Source organism: Lissotriton vulgaris, chromosome 10 (assembly GCF_964263255.1).
Source record: "Lissotriton vulgaris chromosome 10, aLisVul1.2, whole genome shotgun sequence".
Lineage (NCBI taxonomy): Eukaryota > Metazoa > Chordata > Amphibia > Caudata > Salamandridae > Lissotriton > Lissotriton vulgaris.
This window is the reverse complement of record NC_141698.1, coordinates 1,035,492,822-1,035,514,223: the sequence shown is the minus strand read 5'-3', so window position 1 is coordinate 1,035,514,223 and position 21,402 is coordinate 1,035,492,822. Positions and strand designations below refer to the sequence as shown.

Sequence of the window (21,402 nt, the reverse complement as noted above, 5' to 3'; positions counted from 1 at the left end):
AAAGCCCTGGAATTGCCACATCTGTGTCTCGAACAACACAAAATTGCACAGCAGAGCAGTCGTCTCTACCAATAAGGGCATCATAAAACCTTATGGACATCTTACATGTGACCTTGGTTAGGATCTTCTGGTGGACTGGTGCCCAGGGAATAAATATCTGCTGGTTTGCGATTTGCGAAGAGTCTGCAGCTGAACCGGAAGAGATTCAATTCACCAACACAATTCATTGGTACACTTTTGAACCACGGGTTCGCACCCATCAACTTGTTGACTCCTTGACCTCTTGACTCCAGCGCACCCCAAATAAAGCAGTCACTGAATATGCTTTTTAACATTGTGATATTAGAGGGTGGCCGAAAAGTGATATAATCTATACATTAATAAAGAAAATATAGTTACAGTGTGATTAGCGTTCCTTTAGAAAGTGCGTCATTGTCCCCACACGCCTCCAACAACAGGTGAATAGAGTTTGAGGGGAAGGGTTTGTTTAGAGCCACACGCACGTGTAATGTAATGTAATGATGTCTTGTAAAGCGCCTGAATCACCCCACATGGGGTATCTCCGCGCTGTAGACCGCTGGGGAACCCGTCCTGGCTTTCCCTGTGAGATGGTCCCTACTGGGTATCTCCAAGGTGAAACCAGGTATCCCTGGCGTAATTGGGGGGCCGTTGTGGAGATGAGGCAAGCTAATGCCCAGAGTTGCCGAATGTGATCCCTGGTTAGAGTAGGCACCGAGGCGAGAATTATCGAGTCCGCTGACCCTGGTCCTCGACCCGGCCGCTTCGGGAATTGAACTCTGGTCCCGGGCCGTCCTCTGCTTCCGGGTCTGCCGCCTCTAACCAGTGAGCCACACCACTCCACTACGTGTGCTCCATCCTGTGCCTTGCACCCCATTGTTGTTGTGGAATCGGCATGGAGGGGGCAGTGAGGCAAGCATTGGCTACCCTTGAGGAGAGCGAAGTCCTAGTGTGTGTCTTAAGGACTCCTCCTCCAGCTGTGTCGAGGGACCAGCTGCACCCCCTTGCTTACGCGAATAAAAGTAAGGTGCGCAGACGCTATTCTAAAAGCATGCTGCGCCTCAAAAATAAATAAATAATATATATATACATATTTTTTGGGGGGGGTAAATTAAGTTTAATGATGGTGCTGTTGTGATCCCCACAAGGCTTACCTCTGCTTGTGACGTGATTCCGCAGAGACGACAAGAGCTACCGCCCCTGTACCCACCTGACCCCGTACGGAATGATGTACCCAGCAGGGATGAGGTGAAACCAGGGAAAGGAGCAAGGAATGTGGACGGGGATGGGAGGCAACGGTATGGACAGGACAGTGATGTACCCTAGGAGAAGACAAAGAAACCCGTTAGAAAGGAACCCAGACCCCCCCTTCTTCCTATGTACACCTCTAAACACTTCTTCGTGAGGGCAAACTGTATAGGTACTCACCAAGGCTGGTAAACACCTGGCAGCAATTAATAGTAAGGTTGCTCCTTGAGGAATGAAGGAAAGTGCTCCTGCGCTTGACCAGAAAAGCATAGAATATGGTGAAAGTGTAGTGCAAAGGACTCATTAATCGTGCACTTGTACAGCAAGGTCATGCACCTCAAACACGCTACTGCTTGCTTTTCCTATGTTCCAAAACGAGCGCTTCAGCGCAATCTGACACTGTCATGCAAACAAACACGCTCCTGAGTGTTTACCAAGTTCAATAACAAAAGGCTCCAGCGCGTAGAAGTATGTCCAAAAACAAAGCGCTCCAGCGCAGGCTAACTGAATTCAAAAACAAATGCGTTCCTGCGTGGGTTGCCGATTATACATAAATAAAGCGCTTGAGCGCGGAAAGCATAGCCCCAGAAACAAAGCGCTCCAGCTCGATAGCGGTAAAGGCAGAAATGCTTTTGAGCAAAATACGTACCCCCTAGACAGCAACGAGCTGGAATACCTATAGGCGCATCAGAACGGGCATTTCCGTGGAAGCGGGAACCAAAGGCAGGCGATGGAGATAAGCGTCCACCTTATCTCGAGGACCTGGAATCCGTGTAGAATCCGAAGCAGTGACCCGGCGGGAATACGCAGAGTTTATGGGAGTCCCCCGGAAGTGCTCCGCTGCAAAGGTTGAATGTCTAACAACTAGACCGGTCTAAGGCACAAAACCGGAAGTGAGGATTCTAGCGTGTTTAGAGGTGACAACGGAGCGTCAATGCGCCTCATACATGACAGGTGCAAGTCGGGCGAGCTGAGCATTTTAAAAAGACGTTCTTGTACCATTGCTAACCTCACATTTTAGGAAGACACGCGGGCACCATTACCATTGTGCCGTTAAAAAAAGATTCAATGTTTCAAAAACAGAGTTGGGCAAGACGCGCACAACAAAGAAAAGTCACACGCCCGCCATTGTTAAAGTGCAAGCATGCAAAATCATTATTCACAGCGAGAAGGTGAGGAAGGGCTGCGAGTCGCTCCGTGCGTTGGCGGAGGTTGCGAAGGGGATGGGGGGGAGGGGCACCTGAGGGAGGTACTGCATGTGAGTAGCAGTGTCTCAGGAGAGCGTGTGAGGCTAGCACAAGTTCCACGCCGCATGTTTGTAGGTAACTCCGACAAGCTGCATACGCGAAGCAGCAGCTTTATTTGCCATGACACTAGAAAGCTATTGGCACAAGATGGCATCGGACTGTCCACTGTCTGTACGTACGCATGCATGTTTAGCTTTGGATGAATGGCAAGAGCAGCCATCTTTGTCCGTCCGTATGTGTGAATGTTTAGCTTTGGCTGAATCGATCGCAAAAGGCACTCGCATGGCGAGTGCAGCGCATGCGCTGCTAATGCCAGGCGAGACCTAAAAAAGGTTAAGAGCTTTTTAAAAAATACCACAGCCAGCTCAAAGGAGAGCTCCAACTTTCATTGGTAATCATAACATTTCATGCACAATATTCTAGATCACAAGGGTATTTCTTACACCACATGTCCAGGAACTACTAAGAGACTGCATTACACCTAGAAAATAAGAGAAGACACAATACCCAGCATGACCCACCACAGGAACTAGTGCAAAAGGCAGTATATATAGTTATCACTGATGTTAAAGCCTAATATGGGTTTAGTTGACAAGAATGGCTGAACCTTTAACTGGGGATGGTGTACTTAAGTTTAACCCTAAGTCATTAGTTGGGCATTCACTAAAGTTGTGGTTGTCCTCTTTGATTAAGAAACAGATCAGTGTGCGGCTTTTAAGAAAAGATATGACTAGAAAGATGGTGGAAGTTACAATGGTTGGTTCCTTTGCCTACTGAAGGTTTGATAAAAAAGCAATATACCTATGCCGATCAGCCCACTTTTGGTTATTTACTCATTTTTACTTGCAACAACTTCCATTGTGGTGTCTTGTAGTGGTGTTGGTTGACCCAAGTTGACTTGGGAGTTGACTTGGTTCTTAAGAAGAGGCATTCAATAGCGGCATTCTTTTTACAGTCTATTGGTTATTTTAAAACATCTAAAGATTGCAAATAAACTGATCACTCACACTAATGAAACCTGCAGTCTTGCATACATGTCCGTAATCGCAGCTGCATTCATTAGTACTGTGAAAACATAGGACAATCCCTGTTATTTTATGTCTCAAAAGCCACATTTTTAATCAATTAAGGGAATGTTGATTTCGTACTTTAAGCTCTTCGTGTGGCCCAAACCTTTTTTTTCTGTTCTACTTTTCATTTTTTCATGATCTGTCTTATTGTGCCAATTCTCGTGAGGATGCTCCATGTTTTCTGTAATGTTCCTCTGCCGGGTATAAGGTTCTCCTGGCTTGGGCATGTCATCCTAATGTACTCCCACACATGGTAAAGCTTGGCTGTGGCCTCTTTAACCATGCTTTCCGGAGGGATTGGTAAAATGGAGATGGATTGGTGTATGACTGTTGTCTCCGGACGTCACATCTCAAGCTGCAAGAAACATAGGCTCTTCTGCACATGGTAACACCATTTCTGGATGTCCTGTCTCTGGAGCAGCCCTTGGGCTTCACCTCACACTCCCATGGCAGTTTTACTCTGCATCATTTCTCATTGGAAAATACATTCTGCGACGAGCCCTGCCCCAACAGAGAAGACTTATCAAAACAGGTTTCAATGCTTTTATAGGTTTGCCTGGAGATAAACTGAATCCCACACAGGAAGTGCCTCCAGTTTAGGGTGAGAAACCATCAGTATAAGAACAGGACTATGAATTTAGATCTCAGTTTAGCCCACCATGTTTTTTTGCCATGATATAGCCAAGGTAGTTGCCGTTTTGTAGCTGAAGGCAATCACTGCTATCTCTACATGGAAAACTGTTTCATCAGCGCACTGTTAAAGGAGGAAATAGAGTCCAGCCTTGCCCAAACAATCAGGAAATTTGGGTTCCCTGTCAACTGCGTTTAATCCTCCATGGTGCATTCTTGTTTGAAGCATGGCAAATGCCCTGCATTCTACAGAGTGTGATGACTAACTGTCGGGCGATGTACCGCTACAACGAGAACACCTTGTGACCCTGGTGGTTCCAAAGGCATCTTGGACTACAGATGGGTTGCAGTGGGTGGTCTCCATGCTGAGATGCACATCTTCCTGGCATCTTCATCTGACAGAGCATTAAGACTAGTTGATGGACAATTATTGCAAGCCATCCCAATCCTTCCATCTTTGGAGCCAGCTTTGTGACAATGGGCACTACTCCCACCATCTTGGTGGGATGCTCTTTTCATTGTCCTGTCCTGCAGCTTAGGGTTGCAGACAACCATTCAAAGATTGGGGGAAGATGAGGCAGAAGTCCAAGTTTCTAGCATAACAAGCTTTTCAACCAGCGATGACACCCAGAGTGGTAATTAGACCCATAGACAACACAATGGCCCATTTCTACTTTAGAAAACGTGAGATGCCTACTCCTTAAAATTTTACAGTTTATCAATAGAGCTGTGTATTTTGGAGATAAATTATACCATGTTTCTGCTGGCCTCTCAAAATGTGTTGTCAACAACACCAGGGCAGAGGTATCTGCACCCTCTTCAGTTCTGGAAACGAAATTAGGAGGTCATTGACACCGTCTTTGCTATCACTTAGGATTTCCAACTAGTTGGTAGAAAGCGCGGGGGAGGAGTCAAGATGGCGGGCTGAACGCCGCCGAGTGGAGACGCTGCATGTGTGGTCTGCTCCTGGTGACTGCGGTTATCGGACGAAAGCATGAATTTCACTTAATGGAGCTTAACGGAGAACGGTGTACGGAGTAGGCGAGGAAGGAGAGGAAGACTTTACTTGTTTACTGGCGATTTACTGATTTACTGGCAATTTTGCACTTACGTATCGAGCAGTGCAAGAGGATCAGCTGGTGACTGGCGTTTGGCATTTGGCGTTCGGCGTTTGGTGTTTGGCGGGATCAATGCTGTGGAAGCTGCTGCAACACGGCAGGAGCTTGCTTCGCTCCCGGAGCCGAGCAGTGAGCTTCACTCGTACCACACCGCCCTCCACCTTTTCGACCAGCTGGGCGTTTGGAGCGTTGATTCAGGGCGCACACCTGAGAGTCTTTTCAAGAACACGGCTGCAGAGACGGACTGGAGCGGCAGAATCGGCGGAATTGACAGGAACAGCAGTGGTGCACGAGTCGATGTCCTCACGTCAGACCAGATCCAGGAAGACCGCTTTGGCACCTAAAAAAACACCTACAGGTACTATGACTGCGGTGGCTGTAGGGGTAACGGTGGTAAGCACCCTGGGGGATAAGAATGAGACTAGCCAAACATCTTTAAATGGGGCTATTAACCCCGGTTTGAACACCTATGGAGCTAGTAATGGAGCTAAAAAAATAGAAAATGATGTTGGTAAAAGCTTGTGCCCAGGGAAGATAATTGATTCCACCGCTGCTGCAAAGGGAAACACCAGGGGTGTACTGAATGTGGACTGTAGTTTAACAGAGATGCTGCCTGCCGGCAAAGATAAGAGGAATGAGAATGTTAAAGGTGATAAAAATAAAAATAAAAATGAAGAAACATATGCCAGAAATAAAGAATTAGGCAAAATATCCGGAGAGGTACAGGCAGAGAGGAGTACGCAGGAAGCCACTCAGGATATTGGGCTTACTACTGAGAGACGTGGTGGCAAGAAAGAATCGGATAAAGTATCTATAGACAAGGGGTCTACAAACTCTGTAACGAAGGAAACTAAGGGAATTAATGAAACGAAGCAGGGCCAGATTAGTGAAACTGCGAGCAATACAGAGACTGAGTCTGATTTAACCAATAAACCACTACAGATGGTACAAGATCAACTGGGAGGCTCTGAGATTTCTGACGCTAGCAATAACATATGTGTAAAGATTGATAAACACAAACCAAGAGGGAAGGAGAAGGAGGGAGAGGGTGTGACTGATTTAGGTCAAGAATCTGGAACTAAATCAGATGAAGATTCAAATGTTGACTACGAGGAAATTTCGGAAGAAGAAGAAGGGCACAATGAGACTCCCAAAGCGATAACTAATAAAAAATTGGTACCAAAGAAAGCTAAGAGAAAGGTTAAGACGAAACAAAAAATCCTCCTATTAAAAGCAACAGGTAAAGAAATGGTCGAAAATAAAAGAAGTCGCTTAATTGATGACAGCCCTTTGAGAAGGTGGATAGAAGCTAAAGGTGGAGTAAAGAATATGGCCTTAAGACTCTCGGGGGCCAGTCCGGACGAGTTCAACGGGCAGCTGAGTAAAATTCAAGAGGATAATTTAAGCAATAATACAAGCTTAAACGGGGACAAACCTATGGACCCTCTAATCGAATCTAACGTAAATGTACTACCTTTGAATCAAGAGGTCTCTAGTAACACCATCATAGTCTCTGAAGAGGAGAATAATGATTTAAATGTTGGGACACATTCAGAGACTCTTGGAGTCTATTCTATTTCTATTGGTACTCTAGATACCTCTATGGCGCAAACTATATCAAATGAGTTCGAGAAATCAAGTATGGAACAAAACCTCGAGCTGTCAAATCCAAATAGTGAGGAGATAAACGCAGCCGAGGAAACTATAGTATCCAGTTTGAAGAAAACACAGACACAACTAGATCAAATTGATCATAAGTTTGAAGATAATCCAGGAAAAGTAGTGGAACTAGATTCCTCGGTTGCAGTGCCAATAGGCACATATCTAAATTTAAATCTGCAAGAAACGATACCCGGGGGTGTCTATAGTACAAGCTGGAAATACTTCTCCGCCATGCTCTTCTGACATTTCTAATTTCATACCACCAAAAGGCATATCAATGGAGGCAATTATGCAGACCCTGTTAGATCAGAGGGTTGAGAGTCAACAACAATACCTCCAACTAAGAGAGGACAACACTAAAATACAAGGAACCATGAGGGACATTTGTCAAAATCTAGGAGGAATAAGCAAAGAAATAGAAGATATTAAAACACGAATAGTGGAGGTGGAAAAAGATGTTAATCATGCCTCATCAACTATTAAACAGAATACTTCTAGAGTGACCCTTCTGGAAGCCAAAGTGGAAGATTTGGAAAATAGGGCCCGAAGACAAAATCTTAGATTATTTGGAATACCGGAAGGTATTGAGGGGTCAGACCCGAGAGTTTTTGTGGTCAAACTTTTTCAAAGGGCCTTTGTTGATCTTGCGGATTGGGATTGGGACTCTCAACTCCAAAGAGTACATAGACTTCCTTTAGTTCAAAGGAACACTAACAGCAAATTCCCAAGACCTTTTTTGATTTATTTTGGCAATTTTCTTTTGCGACAAGCAGTTGCACTAAAAGCAAAACCAAATAATCCTGTAACTGTTGATAACTTCACCTTTTTTGTGAAGTCTGATTTAACTAAGGTAACTATGGATAAACGGTGGAAACTCCGGAAATTAATTGATGCCTTTAAAAATATAGGATGCTTGGCCTATCTGCAAGAGCCTGCTCGCCTTAAAGTCATTCGGGATGGACAAGTGGCCTTTTTCACCGATCCTTTATCTGCGGAACAATGCCTGGAAAAATTCTCATGTGATAATGAAAGAAGAAAGCAAAAAGAAAAAGAGAACTAGAGCTATACTTTTTTCTCCTTTACCTTCTCCCCTTTTTTTTTTTCTCTAATATATAAGAAGGTAGGTTAGATACAGGCATATGTATATACTCTCTATTTTCTTTTTTTCCGTTTTCTTCTTCCTCTATTTTTTTGTGCGATTTTTTGCGATACTTTGAAATGTGAGTTGAATATAGATACTAAAGGTACTAAAAGAATGAATCAACTTAGGTTTGAGCAACCACTCATGCATGCTTCTTCACAGAGCTGCCACTCCAGCGGCAGCAATGCTAGAGGGGAGCTCCCCCCCTAGGAACGGGGTGTTGCAAGGGAGGGGGTGGGGTTGCCACAAGGGCAAGGGTGGCAACGGGAGTCGGGGGTGGGGGGTGGTGTTAAAAAGGAAAAATGTGTTTGCAAGTTTTGACGTATTATTTCTGTTTAAGGAAAGTAGGAATGTAATGCTAATGAAGGTTAATACATGGAGGAATAGGAGTACATTATCTATAAGATCAATATTAAATAACTGCTTAAGTTAAGAATTTTATGTTGGAATGTAGATGGCCTAAACAATAAAAGTAAAAGAAATTTAGTAAAAGAAGAGATTAAAATGTATAACCCCAACATAGTGCTGTTGTCAGAAACTCATATAAAATATCAAGATAAAAAATTGCTAACACAACTAGGTTATGAATTGGTTATCTGTACTTCGCTGAATGAGACCATAAGGGGGGTTGCTATTTTAAAACAAAGAACACTTCAATTAGATATACTGAAGACTGCTACAGATAATAGAGGCAGATGGGCAATAGCACAGATTCAAGGTGCTAAAGCTAAATTAGTATTTTGTGTGGTATACGGCCCAAATATTGATAAACCTAAAATCTACGAAGATTTAAGTTTAGAACTACTAGAATGGGAAGGGGAAATTATTATTGCCGGAGACTTTAATTGTGTGATGAATTATAAAATGGATTCTACGGGGCCAATGAATTATAAGAGAATGCACAAAGTTAGAACTGCGATTTTAGAATTGGCAAGACTAAACAATATTAGAGACATATGGCGGTCTAAACATCCAAAGGTGCCAGGGTTTACCTATTATTCTGCCCCGCATAGATCATGTTCTAGGATTGATATGATATGGGCCTCCGAACATATTTTAGAAAATTGCACGATTGAAATCTGTCCCAAAATAACATCGGATCACAATCCTCTTCTTGTGGAAATCAACATTGAAAATCAGAATGTAAAACTAAGAAAATTCACTTTTCCTAGACACTTATTGGTTGACCCAACTTTCAGTACATTAATCAAAAATCATATACAGGAATTTATTATGCTAAATACTAACACAGCGAGCATCAATACTGTATGGGACACCTGCAAGTGCAGTATCAGAGGTTGTGTCCAACAGTATGTATATAAGCTTAATGCAGAAAATCGCAATAAGAATAAGGATATGACATCTAAACTATCAGATCTGGAATCACAACTGGCTGAAGCAACAGTGCAATCAAAAAATAATATCGATTTGATTAGAACACAACTAGCAGGGTTACAAGCTGGACTTAGGAAAACGCTAAGGGAAAGGTATGCGGTTAGATTACATAAATACAAATTAGATCAATATGAAGGCGGCGACTGTATCGGAAAAATATTAGCCTTTAAAACCGCAGATAGGAAAGCGAAAACTAGAATAAAGGAAATAATGGGGTCAGATTTAGTGTTATATGGGCAAGAAGATCAAATTTTAAATCAATTTGTTAAATTTTACCAGCATTTATATACCCCAGAGGAGCTACCGAGTAAATTAGACATTGAAAAATATCTTGATCAACATCTAAGCTCAACGCGAGAACTGAAACTTGAAATAATTCAACATCTAAATTCAAACATTACTATTGAGGAGATTAAAATAGCTATCGATCCTTTACCCTTAGGTAAGGCAGTTGGGGAAGATTGTATACCAGGAGAATTGTATAAACTTTGCTATCAAGAGTTGGTTCCATTACTACAAACAGTTATTAACTCTATTATTGTTTCTAAACAAGCTCCTTCTTCATGGAAACTCGCTAAAATCATATTTTTTTTGAAAAAGGGGAAGCCAGAAAAAGAGTGTGGATCGTATCGGCCCATATCTCTACTAAATTCCGATGTGAAAATTTTTGCTAAAATTCTAGCTAATCGGCTAGCGCCCCATATGCCAGATATTGTTAATCCCCAACAGCATGGCTTTGTGATAGGTAGAGATACCACTATGCATGTTAATACCTCCATAACTGCCTTGGATGTAGCAGAAACCACTAACACCCCACTCGGTATGATAATGTTAGATGCGGAAAAGGCATTTGACCGAGTGGGGTGGGATTATTTATGGACAGTATTAAGAAAAATGGGTATAAATGGCCCTTATTTAGACTGGGTTATGTCAATCTATGACGAACCACAGGCGGTGATTAGCTACGGAGGTACTGATTCTAATAATTTTAAGATTTCTAGAGGTACTAGGCAGGGATGCCCCCTTTCACCATTACTATTTGCTTTATCCTTAGAACCTTTTTTAAATGCTTTAAATGCCCAAACAAATATAATACCTGCTCAACATGGGGACATAACCCTTAAATTAACAGCTTTTGCGGATGATATCGCAATATATACATCGGATGTGTGTAAAGCTATGCCAGCAATTATAGAGGAAGCACATAAATATGGGGAAATCTCTGGGTATAAATTGAATGTTAACAAAACCCAAATCATACTTAATTACACCCCGGCTGTATGCAATTATAAGACCTGCAAAGAAGCTGTATATCTAGGTATAAAGCTTATGGCTAAAGTGGAGAAAATTGTTGAAATAAACTATGGGGCATTTCTCCAAGAAACAACTGCGAGCTTTAAAAAATGGCATAAGATACCTCTGAGTCTACTAGGGAGATTAAATCTGATTAAAATGAAAATCTTACCTAAGTTACTTTATTTGTGTAGAGCTATACCGTTACTGCCAAATAAGTTGTTTTTTAAGAAATTGGATGGTATCTGTAGCAGCTTTATCTGGGGGTATAAAAAAGCACGGAGGGCGGTTAAATTTCTGACACTACCTATCTCTAAGGGGGGACTTACTTTTCCGGATTTTAATCTCTACTTTTTAGCTACTTTTTTTTTGCGCATTAGGAGCCTAGTAAAGAGCACTCCTCCTTTATTTTTTCATCATTATATGCTGGGGGCAGATGCCAACCAATTTCTATTACGGGTTCACGACCCTAATTACTTTAAAAGAGTAAAATTTAAGACGGCTAAGCATGCTATCAGAATTTGGGACAAAATCCTGCACATTAGCAATTGCTCATTTTATAACGCTGAGCTTAGACTATGGAATAATCCTGGCCTTCCTGACATCTTTTCGGATGGTTTGGGTAACCGATGGATGAGACTAGGTATAAACACACTAGGAGACCTGTATGGTATCAATGGTTTGATGGATTTTGAGAATTTAAAAATTACTAATGGGCTTACTGATGATATGCACTTTAAATATAGACAACTTAGAGATTTTTTTTGCAACAAATTGAAGATAATGGAAGTCGGACGATCTGAAATTCTTGAGGGTATCTATTCAGAAAAAACTAATTCACTGATCAAATGGGGATATCAATGGCTTATTAAGGAGAAGGGTGAAAACACAACTCAAATTGCAGCTAAATGGTCTCGTAGATTAAATCAAAACATTAATTCAGCTCACATTGGTAATGCCCTAACCCACTTAAATGATATAGTTCACTCTTCCAACTTGAAAATGCAACTATATAGGACAGTTACGGAGCTATATTATACACCACAAAGGATATCCAGCTGGTCACAAGGTAACTCCTTGACAGATAAATCCAAGTGTGCTAAATGTGATACTGCCGCGGCCGGAATCGAACATATGTTATTTTACTGTCCTGCACTTTCCAATTTTTGGAACCGTATATCTTACTATCTTCAATTTTACCATATAAGCTCAAGGGATTTTACGGCACAATGGGTTTTGTTAGATATTCAAGATAGGAATTGTCCCAATAAAGATCTTTTAACGATTTTGCTAGCATGTGCTAGATTAATCATAGCCAGGGTCTGGATATCTAAAGAACCCCCCAAAGTTGCTGATTGGCTAGCTCTGGTTTATGAAATTAGAACTATGGAGTTCTCTCTAGCTAAGCTTAGAGGTCCTAAAGCCCTTCGGAAAAAAGAAAAGATTTGGAAGAGCTTTTTTGATGATCAAGTGCTGTGATTAGGCCCAATCTGTTTTTTTTTTTCTGTTATTGTAGTTTAGTACATTAATTGTAGAATCAATGTGAAGTTTGATTTATGAAATATTGTATAACGTTTTCATTCCTCATTGTAATGAATTTATAACTGTATGTTAATTATGGAACGGATTTGCTATGAATTTTGTCACTTATTGCAAACAATAAAAACGTTTTAAACATTGACACCGTCTTTATAGCCTGCCTTTGCCCAGTTGGAGATTCCATTTCAAACCAACTGATTTCCAGTTGTTGTGACTGGTTCACCTCCTGGATGGACTGGGGTCCAACATACTTATTTAAAGACCTCATGCTGGATTGGGCAAAGACATTCTTGTAGGGCTTCACTCCAGCTCCTCTGTGAAGATTGTGCAAATCCCAATAGGTGTGGAGATTTTTTCTCCAAGGAGGCAGTCAAAAGGCTCATTGGGTCGTCAGTCTGACCCTAGTCTAACTGATGCATAAACCTTTTGAGTCTTTGATCTCCTGTGACACAAAAGTTTTCTCATCAACAACCTCTTTCTTGTGGGGATCCTGCAAGGCTTTTTGGTCAGTAAAGCACTGGGTGCACTGCCTGTTTATACGCACAAAAGTTAAAGAACACAAAATTTATAAGGTGCAAGCCGGCGAGTGGGAAGGCCTTAGAACCACTCAGATTGAGTAGATAAACTAACAATTGACTAACTGACTGGGTTGCCGATGCACTCAAATCAACAGTATACAAATTGTTATGTAACAATAAAACACAAAGTATAAACATCAGAGTGACAAAAGTTTTTCTCAGAAACTCCAGTGGAAGGGTAATTTGTGGAGTCCTTTAATGAATCATACAGCCAGCCGACACGTGTTTCATCGCATTCGCGAATCCTCAGGGCTGAAACAGATAGATAAGTAACAATAGAGCATGTATCATGTATGAGTATGGTTACAATTAGACCATTTGATATGGTCTGTACACACTTGATTTAGCTTCCACTACACTGGATGAACATTCATTCACCTGCTCATATCTAAGTGCAACCCGAACACATTCGTGTCGAAAGTGCTTTAATGCCGTTCTCTAATCGACGTGCTGGTGACCAGTGAGTTTGTGATAAACCGTTGAGGTTCATTCATACTACATGCTAAAGTGATGTGTGAGAAAGTCACAGACAACTGTGTCTGCATGTACATCACTTTAGCATGTAGTATGAATGAATCGTGCACGGATAAGAGCACCTTCGCCTTTTTGTATATCTTGCAGTACATGTCGATTCACTGCAAACAATGATATCTAGGTTCCCTCAACTGTTGTATACTGTTGATTTGAGTGCATCGGCAACCCAGTCAACAACCTCTTTCTTGGTGGCGGAAACATTGGCTATTTGCATCAATGAGTTACAAGCCCAATACACTTTAGAACCATTTCATGAATTCAACTAGAAGAAGATGGACTTGAGGACTCGCCCTACCTATGTCTTTAAGGGTCTGAAAGAGAGCCTTTTAAATGAAGAGGCCCCTTCTTATATTCTTTTCACATTCATATGCCTCCCCATGTTGGGAGGCCTGTGGACAACTTGTACATTGAACACACTTTACTCTTTTATCTCAACAGACCAGCGGCTCTGCTTTCTACTGGTTAACTTTTCATGACTTTCGACGCAGCAACGCTAACTGTACAGTTGCTAAGACCATCATTCTCGCATGGACTATGTGCTGTATGACCCTTTGCTACATCTTCCTAGCGCTGTACCTCCATACGCCTCATGAGTACACTACATCAGAACAAATGCAGCTTCTGTGTCTTGAGTGTGCATGAGAAGGGAAGGTAAGCATCCTGCTTGTGACGTTCACATGCATACTCATTGCAGTGCTCTGATTGAACAGGTTTTAAAACTTCTGGAGCAGATTTCAGTCTTGCCACTAGGGGTGAGCGATACCCACAATTTGATATTGAAAGAAAGCAAAAAGACTTCTCTGGAGCGGTGATGATCACTTGAAAATTGTGGAGTATACATGAGATCAATAGTGTGGTACGTATCATTGTGTTTAATACCATGTGTATCAATTTCACTATCTAGCACATAGGTTCTGTCTCAGTAGCCATGAGGGAGATCAGCAATCACTGAGGACTTCCAAAAATTGTACATTCAATCACATGCATGTATGTAGATGTTTTAAGTAATGCTAACATGGAGCCTTTCAGGTGCAACTGGGAGGCCTGAATCCAAAAGCACCAGAATGCTGAGGTTGCGCATTGTGGCATACTTGGTATGCACTTAATTTAGAGCTTGTTCATTATGTGTTGTGGAAGCAGAAAATCATCGCCATGTCTAGCTAGCCTGGCGCTGCAGCATCTCTAAAATTGCCTGAAGTGACACAGTTTGCCTTGTACCTGTACCTCATTTATGTTTGGAACTCATGTCACCTAAGTCCTGACTGATTTCATCTTCCCTTTGTTTTCATGGGCAGGATTTTAAGCTGGCCTTTGGCAATCGGCGAGGAAGACAAAATGGACGTTGGCACGGGGGCTCAGCTACCATTCTTCAAAGCCCAGGAGATGAAGTGTGGGGAGTGGTCTGGAAAATGAATATTGACAATTTAAGCTCCCTGGACAAGTAGGTGAATTATCATTTCAAAATCTCACAAATGTAATTCTGACAGCAAGACTGGCTGTTTTCATTAAAACAAATTTGGTCTGGGGGAACAACGCTCAATAAGTCTACGAAAGGGGCTTCACCATTACTCGGTTGCTACATCAGACCACAACCCTGGTGAGCCACGACCTCACTTCGGCCAATATTGTCTACTGCTGAATGGTTTGCGGTCGTCACTCGATAGTGTGTAGATGCCCATTGCTTTTTTTATCATGGTTCGCCACATATTATTTTCTGGACATCGGAATAACAGTCATAAGGAGGTGATGGCGACTCTTGCGTGGCTATATTTGATGTTGGGAGGGCTGTGGGCCGCAGCTTTTGTATTGAATCATCCCGGTAAGTGGATTCTTCTTCCCTGCAAAGATTGGCAGTGGCGGCTGGTGACAATACCAAGGGCTGGAGTGTGCAAACTGGCACTGAGATATCAGCAATACCTTTAGGCTCAGTGCCTAAGCTGTCAATCGTGGCTTGGTATGAACAGTGTTTATAATGAGCCACGACTAACATCCTGGAGTTGTGGCTGAAAGCAGTGTGAGTGTCTCACACTGTCTATCAGTGGATCAAAGCGCTGCCACTGTTGACTCGAGCAAACATAAATTGCTCGGCTCGCATGCTAAACAGTCTCTAAATCACTGTTATGTATTACATTAACATTTTAAAGTTAACTTTAGAATGTAATGCATGTTAGCTATTTAGTTTGTGTCGTCAGGGGCCCTAGAGCTGACTCCCCTAACCGTTGCAGATTCTGCTCTCATGCAGTCAATCAGCATGAGAGAAGCCCCAGTATTGGTTGGAGTGGGCTGTCTTAGCATTCATTCAGGCACTGGATGCTTGTGCATTCTCCCCACCCGGCTGTCTAAGACACTTTGGGTTGGAGAGGTTTAAAGTGCACATGTTAGGCTGGCCGTCGCAAGACAGCAGGCCAAATGACATGCACACTTTGAACTGCTGTCACCACTCCTCTCTGCTGCCAATCTACAGCAATCTACAGCAATGGCTATGCTCCATCCTCACAGCTCTGGTAGGTGGAGGAAAAGATAAAACGTTAAAGAACTCTGTTTATTACTGTTAGAAATGGAAGTTTCTTGTTGGCGGGGGTGTGCACCTTGTCCATGTAGGGTCGGTTCCTTCTAGGCAGGATCGAAGGATTACTTGCCTAAGTTAACCCCAGCTCACCCCCTTGGTAGCTTGGCACGAGCAGTACGGCTTATCTCAGAGGCAATGTGTAAAGCTGTGGTGTATAATGGAGAAGGAGAAGATGGTCGCCGCAATGGAGCGCTGGTAAAGAAGCTCCGGGGCATTGGTATCCTGTATCTGCAAAATCCCTGTTTTTGCCGCTCCATCCGCCTCTTCGCTATACATCTTTGTAACAAGGACAGCACGTGGATCACTTAGATATAACTATTTTCCTAATTAAGGAAAAACTACTTGATCCTGGCGACAAAACTACTACACAACTATGTGAACCCAATACCCCATCTTGCCTGCCTTAAGTCAGACAACTGACCTCCTCCGGCGACCACCGGCATGTCCGGTTGAAGGGGCTCTCCTCCTCTCCAGGACAGACGCCTGGTGAGCTGAGATGTTTGTGATTTCTTTCTTTTGTGCTGGGCCTGGCACGGAGCACCCCCACTGATCCGAAGAGCTCCTTGACCCGTGAGTTACCAGTGGCGTCCCTGAAGCCTGGCTAAATAGATCCTCACCTGCCTGCACCGCAGACTTAAGAACCGAGGTGATTACGACCCTCCTTGGTCTGCCTGGCGGAGTCTGAAAAAGCTCCATTGAGCAGGTGAGCTTCCTGGCTGGCGAGGAACTGGTGGCGATTAGGGAGTCTCCCAGGAAATTGCACCTATTCCTGGCAGGTCGAACAACGGGCGGGCAAGCTGGGACCTGCACCCCCAGAGAGACTAATGGACACTGGTAGCCAAGCGAGACCCTCACCCGTTTGAGGGAGAAATTGGCACTGGGAGAGATCAGCGGTGATCAGTGGGGCATCATTTCTCTTCCTGACTGGTGGTTCAACGGGCCATTGAGCTGGACTCATGCTGCCTCCGCCTTGATCGACCGATGCTGAGGGACCGACTCGTCCGGTTGGGCAGCTCAGAAGCACGGAAACAGACGGCAGAGCTGGTGGCTGCCTGAATGTGTGGAAACGAAGAAGTGAATGACCTTTGATCTGGAGTTTTGCCGTAGATGGCACCTAGACGAAACACATTTTTCTCCCCCTAGGGTGAAGCAGCTCCTGCTGGCTGGTTTCCCTGCTGTGGGAAGTCTCGGTTCGATCGGAATCTGCAGCAAGGCTTGCCAAGATCGAAAGAAGACGGAGTTTAAAATGGCGGTGACTGAACCCTAACAACTCGGCTACAGACATTGTGAATTCTCTTGGACTCCTGCTTGTCGGGCTGCAAGCTTAGCGGACCTCACGACCAGCACCAAGTAAGATCTTCAAATATATAACCAACTCAGTACGATTATACTGTAACAAATTCATAGCCACGTCTTGCCTGACTCTAAAATGGTGACTGTTTTGCCCATTGCACAACTCCTCGCCTTTAACTCTTTTTTAAAGCGAAGAGTCTCTGCGAAATTCACTGGCACCTCTTTCTAATTTGTTGGACTACTATGGTGATGTCCAACTGCCAAGGGCACATGTTGAAGCACCTACGCCTGTTGCATGTGTGTAGTGATTCCTCCTGCAAAGCCTGCCTGACCCTAAAATGGCGGTCCTCCGATCCCTCTTATCAGGATCTGGACGCGCTCATCTTACAGCGCCGAGTCACAGCCATATGGATATTTGGGTCGGGAGCCCTCTGATATGCCTCAGCTGTTAAACAACTGTTATCCAAGCAGGCCTGTGTTGGTATAGCGAGTGGGTCATCTGGTGAAGCCTGCTACGTCATCAGGATCTCGTGTATGCTGGGGCCCATACTAAATAGGTTACAAATTCTGAGCACTGAACAATGATATGCCATAGCTATCTTTTCTTTTCGCCGTATTTTCTTCCCCCCTCTTTTAATTTTTAGTTGTAGTTAAAATTTTTGCAGATCAAAAACCAAAAAATAGTTGATATCTAGCATTACTTACTATTATGTGCACATACTACTCATGAAGAGAGAAAAAAAAAAAGAAAACCCTGGGTCATATGCCTGCAAAAGCTCTCCATGCAGAACTATGACCGATATGTAACTACAAACAAAGACAAAGTGATCCAATGCTAATTACCAAAACAAGCATTGGCATAGCCAATAAGTCTCGCTTTTGGGACCTTATTAGTATTTAGTTATGCAACACAATATCCTTGGTGCAACAACATCAACAGTTGCATGGCTAAACACTTATAAGGTCCCAACGGGCGAGACCCATTGGCTATGCCAATGCTTGTTTTATTATCATATCAGCGCGCTTTGTGTGGACTCTGGATTCTGCGTCTACTGTGTGGGCTCCTTGCCTCTGTATCTTAGTTGTCCTAAGGTCTATTGTGACTCTCTGATCTACCTAGTTCTTACCAGATCACCCTTACTTATTGCTCAACATAATGACAATACAGTCTAGAGATACCATTGTCAGCCTATTACCCAGCTCCAGTCAGCCACCTTCCAAGAATTCTTCAAAGCGGGCTGACATTGTTTCAGCCTTCAAAAATCTGTTTTTCATACGCTAATAGAGTTCAGCCACACTGATTTGACTAAACATGGAGGATAAGGAATCCAGGGCACAATACAATAAAATCCAAATCTGAACCTTTCTGTCGGCCAATCAAAGCTGACTTTAAAATGGCGATTAAGTCTGGCACAAACTGCTACAGCCACTACCCCTTCCCGCTGAACAATGGGCTAGGTCCCTACTATAGTCTTACAGTCTCCTGGTAGATTGAACCTACTATTAGATCCCGATCCCTCAGGACAATGCAGCAGCCCCCTGTGAGTGAAACTGATCCACACCCTAGCTGCCTCTACAATCGGAAGTCGGCGATCCTGGGGCTTGGCGCCTGACCCCAATGTGACTGCACAAACCTTCACCTTCATGACTGCCCTGCAAAGTCTGTATCTTCCTGCCTGACCCTAGATACCTCACTTTTCAACGACCTCCTAGCGTTCAACCTCATTCCTATGCTGCGGAGAGTCAACGAACAGCCCTAGAGCGACAGCACGAAATCTCTCTACTGCTTGCACTTTCCTATCTTAGGACGTCTCTGGAAACTGTAGCAAACCCTTCTTTATAGGGTGCCTGCCCCCATTCCTTATAGGGTGCCTGCCCCCGTCCCACTGAGTCACTATGCCATCCGCTACGTCAGCCTACTCCAACCCCACCTCTGAATACCATTTAAATCTGCATGGCCCAATCTCCTTCTCGATCAGTTTCCCCCCTAACCTCTCACCCAAAGCGAAAAAAAACTTTAAACAAAAACTGATCAAACAACATCCTGAATCCCTATTCGTGGACATCTATCACTGCACCTCCAAAGTACAAGTATAAATGGATCTCATCTTCCACACTGAATGACCCGAAATATGGAACTCCATCCTCAGATCGCTACTCAATATCTCCAAAATGACCAACACTTCCCATAGCTGCAACCTGACTTTCTCAGTCCCCAACCACGCTAGGCGTAATGGGAACACCACTGCGACCATTTACTCCAATGGCACAGTCCTGATACAAGCCAACAATGACAATCTAGAAACCTTTTATGCTCTCTTCCCATCCCTTCTGACTTCCCATGCACTCCACCCCTGCCCTCCCACTAGCAACCACAAAACTCTTATCTGCCACCTTATTTACCACCCCCCAGGCAACACCACCACCTTCACTGAACACCTGTCCGACCTGATTGCCCACTGCTCTCTCCGGGACACGAACAACCTTATTCTGGGAGACCTCAATCTACATTGGAATGAAGCAAACAACCTGCTAATCCAGAACCTGAAGGAGCTGCTTCACAGCAACAACCTTACCCAACACTGCTTAGAGGAAACCCACAACAAAGGAGCAATCCTAGACGCCATCATCGCCCAGCACGACACTGTCATGATAGACCATACCCTGCCCGTTGACTGGTCCGACCAACACTTAATCCTTTTCCACCTCACTCAGCCAATCACACTTAAACCCCCACCCATGACCCTCCGAAATATAACACAAACATGCCATCCATTCTAGATCAAGTAGCTCCCTTGAAACAAAAAAAAAACAGGAACATCCCTTCCCGATCTTGGCTCAACACGGACATTAACAACGAAAGAAGACAACTAAGAGCTACAGAAAGACTATGGAGGAGCAACCCCTCATCAAGCCTTCTAGAACAACTCAAAGCAGCCAGAAGGAATTACAAAAAACACATCAGAAGCAAAAAATCCACCTTCTTCTGCACCACCCTTGACAACGCAAAAAACAGGCCCAACGAACTGTTCAAAATCATCAAGCAACAAACCTCCAAACCCCCAGAATCCTCCCTTCAGGCCTCCAAGGACTTGTGTGAAAACTTTGCCAACTTCTTCGATAAAAAAATTACCAAGATTGAGCTCTCACTGGACATCAGCGTCAAACCCATCTGCAAAAGCCTGCCCCCAGTGACAGTAGATGGCATGCCCAAGCTCCCCACAAAAACCTGGAAGTCCTCCACCCCATCCCGGAAACTGAGATCCTCAAACTGATCTCCACCTCCAAACCAGCCTCTCACGATCTTGACCCGATACCCACCGTACTAAACAAAAAACTGAAACTCTCTATAGCCCCATTCTGGTGCAAGATCATAAACAGGTCCCTGAGATCCCGCATCATACCTGAATGCCTCAAAGTTGGCCAAGTCACGCCACTACTAAAAAAGCCAGGTCTTGACTCCAAGGAACTGAATAACTTCAGACCCATCTTCAATCTCCCCCTCCTATCCAAAATCCTTGAAAAATGTGTCCTCCAACAAGTGACTCAGCAGATGGATAGCATCAACCTTCTTGACCCCCACCAATCGGGTTTCACAAAAGGCGATAGCACCGAGACCCTGTTCCTTTCACAGACGACATCCACAAGTCCCTTGATACCGACCAATGTTGCTTCCTTATTCTTCTAGACCTATCAGCAGCCTTTGACATGGTGGATCAAGAACTTCTCATCAGGGCTTTACAAGAAAGGGTAGGAGCTGATGAGGTGGTCCTTCGATGATTCTCCTCCTTCTTACACAGCCACTCACAAAGGATTAAAAAAACTTTACCTCCGACCTACACCCCGTCACCAGGGGTGGCCCCCAAGGTTCAATGCACTCACCTCAACTCTTCATTATATACACGGAGCCCCTCACCACCCTACTCAAAAATGCCAACATCCCTTTCCACCTCTATGCAGATGACACCCAGATCTATCTAGAAACCTCCTCCATTGATGGCATACACAGACTAAATGTCACTCTTAAAGAAATCCAACATTGGCTGTCGCTTAACCACTTAAAACTC

The 21,402-nt window shown here is 43.7% G+C and overlaps 1 protein-coding gene across 1 annotated transcript in view; it reads left to right on the top strand.

Moving 5' to 3' along the window:
• GGCT (gamma-glutamylcyclotransferase) overlaps positions 1 to 21,402 on the top strand; it is a 178,447-nt gene that overhangs the window by 31,538 nt on the left and 125,507 nt on the right. Inside the window, exon 2 of the mRNA XM_086942081.1 lies at positions 14,769 to 14,914. Within this exon, the coding sequence (XP_086798207.1) occupies positions 14,769 to 14,914 (146 nt within the window). The remainder of the gene's footprint in view (positions 1 to 14,768; positions 14,915 to 21,402) is intronic.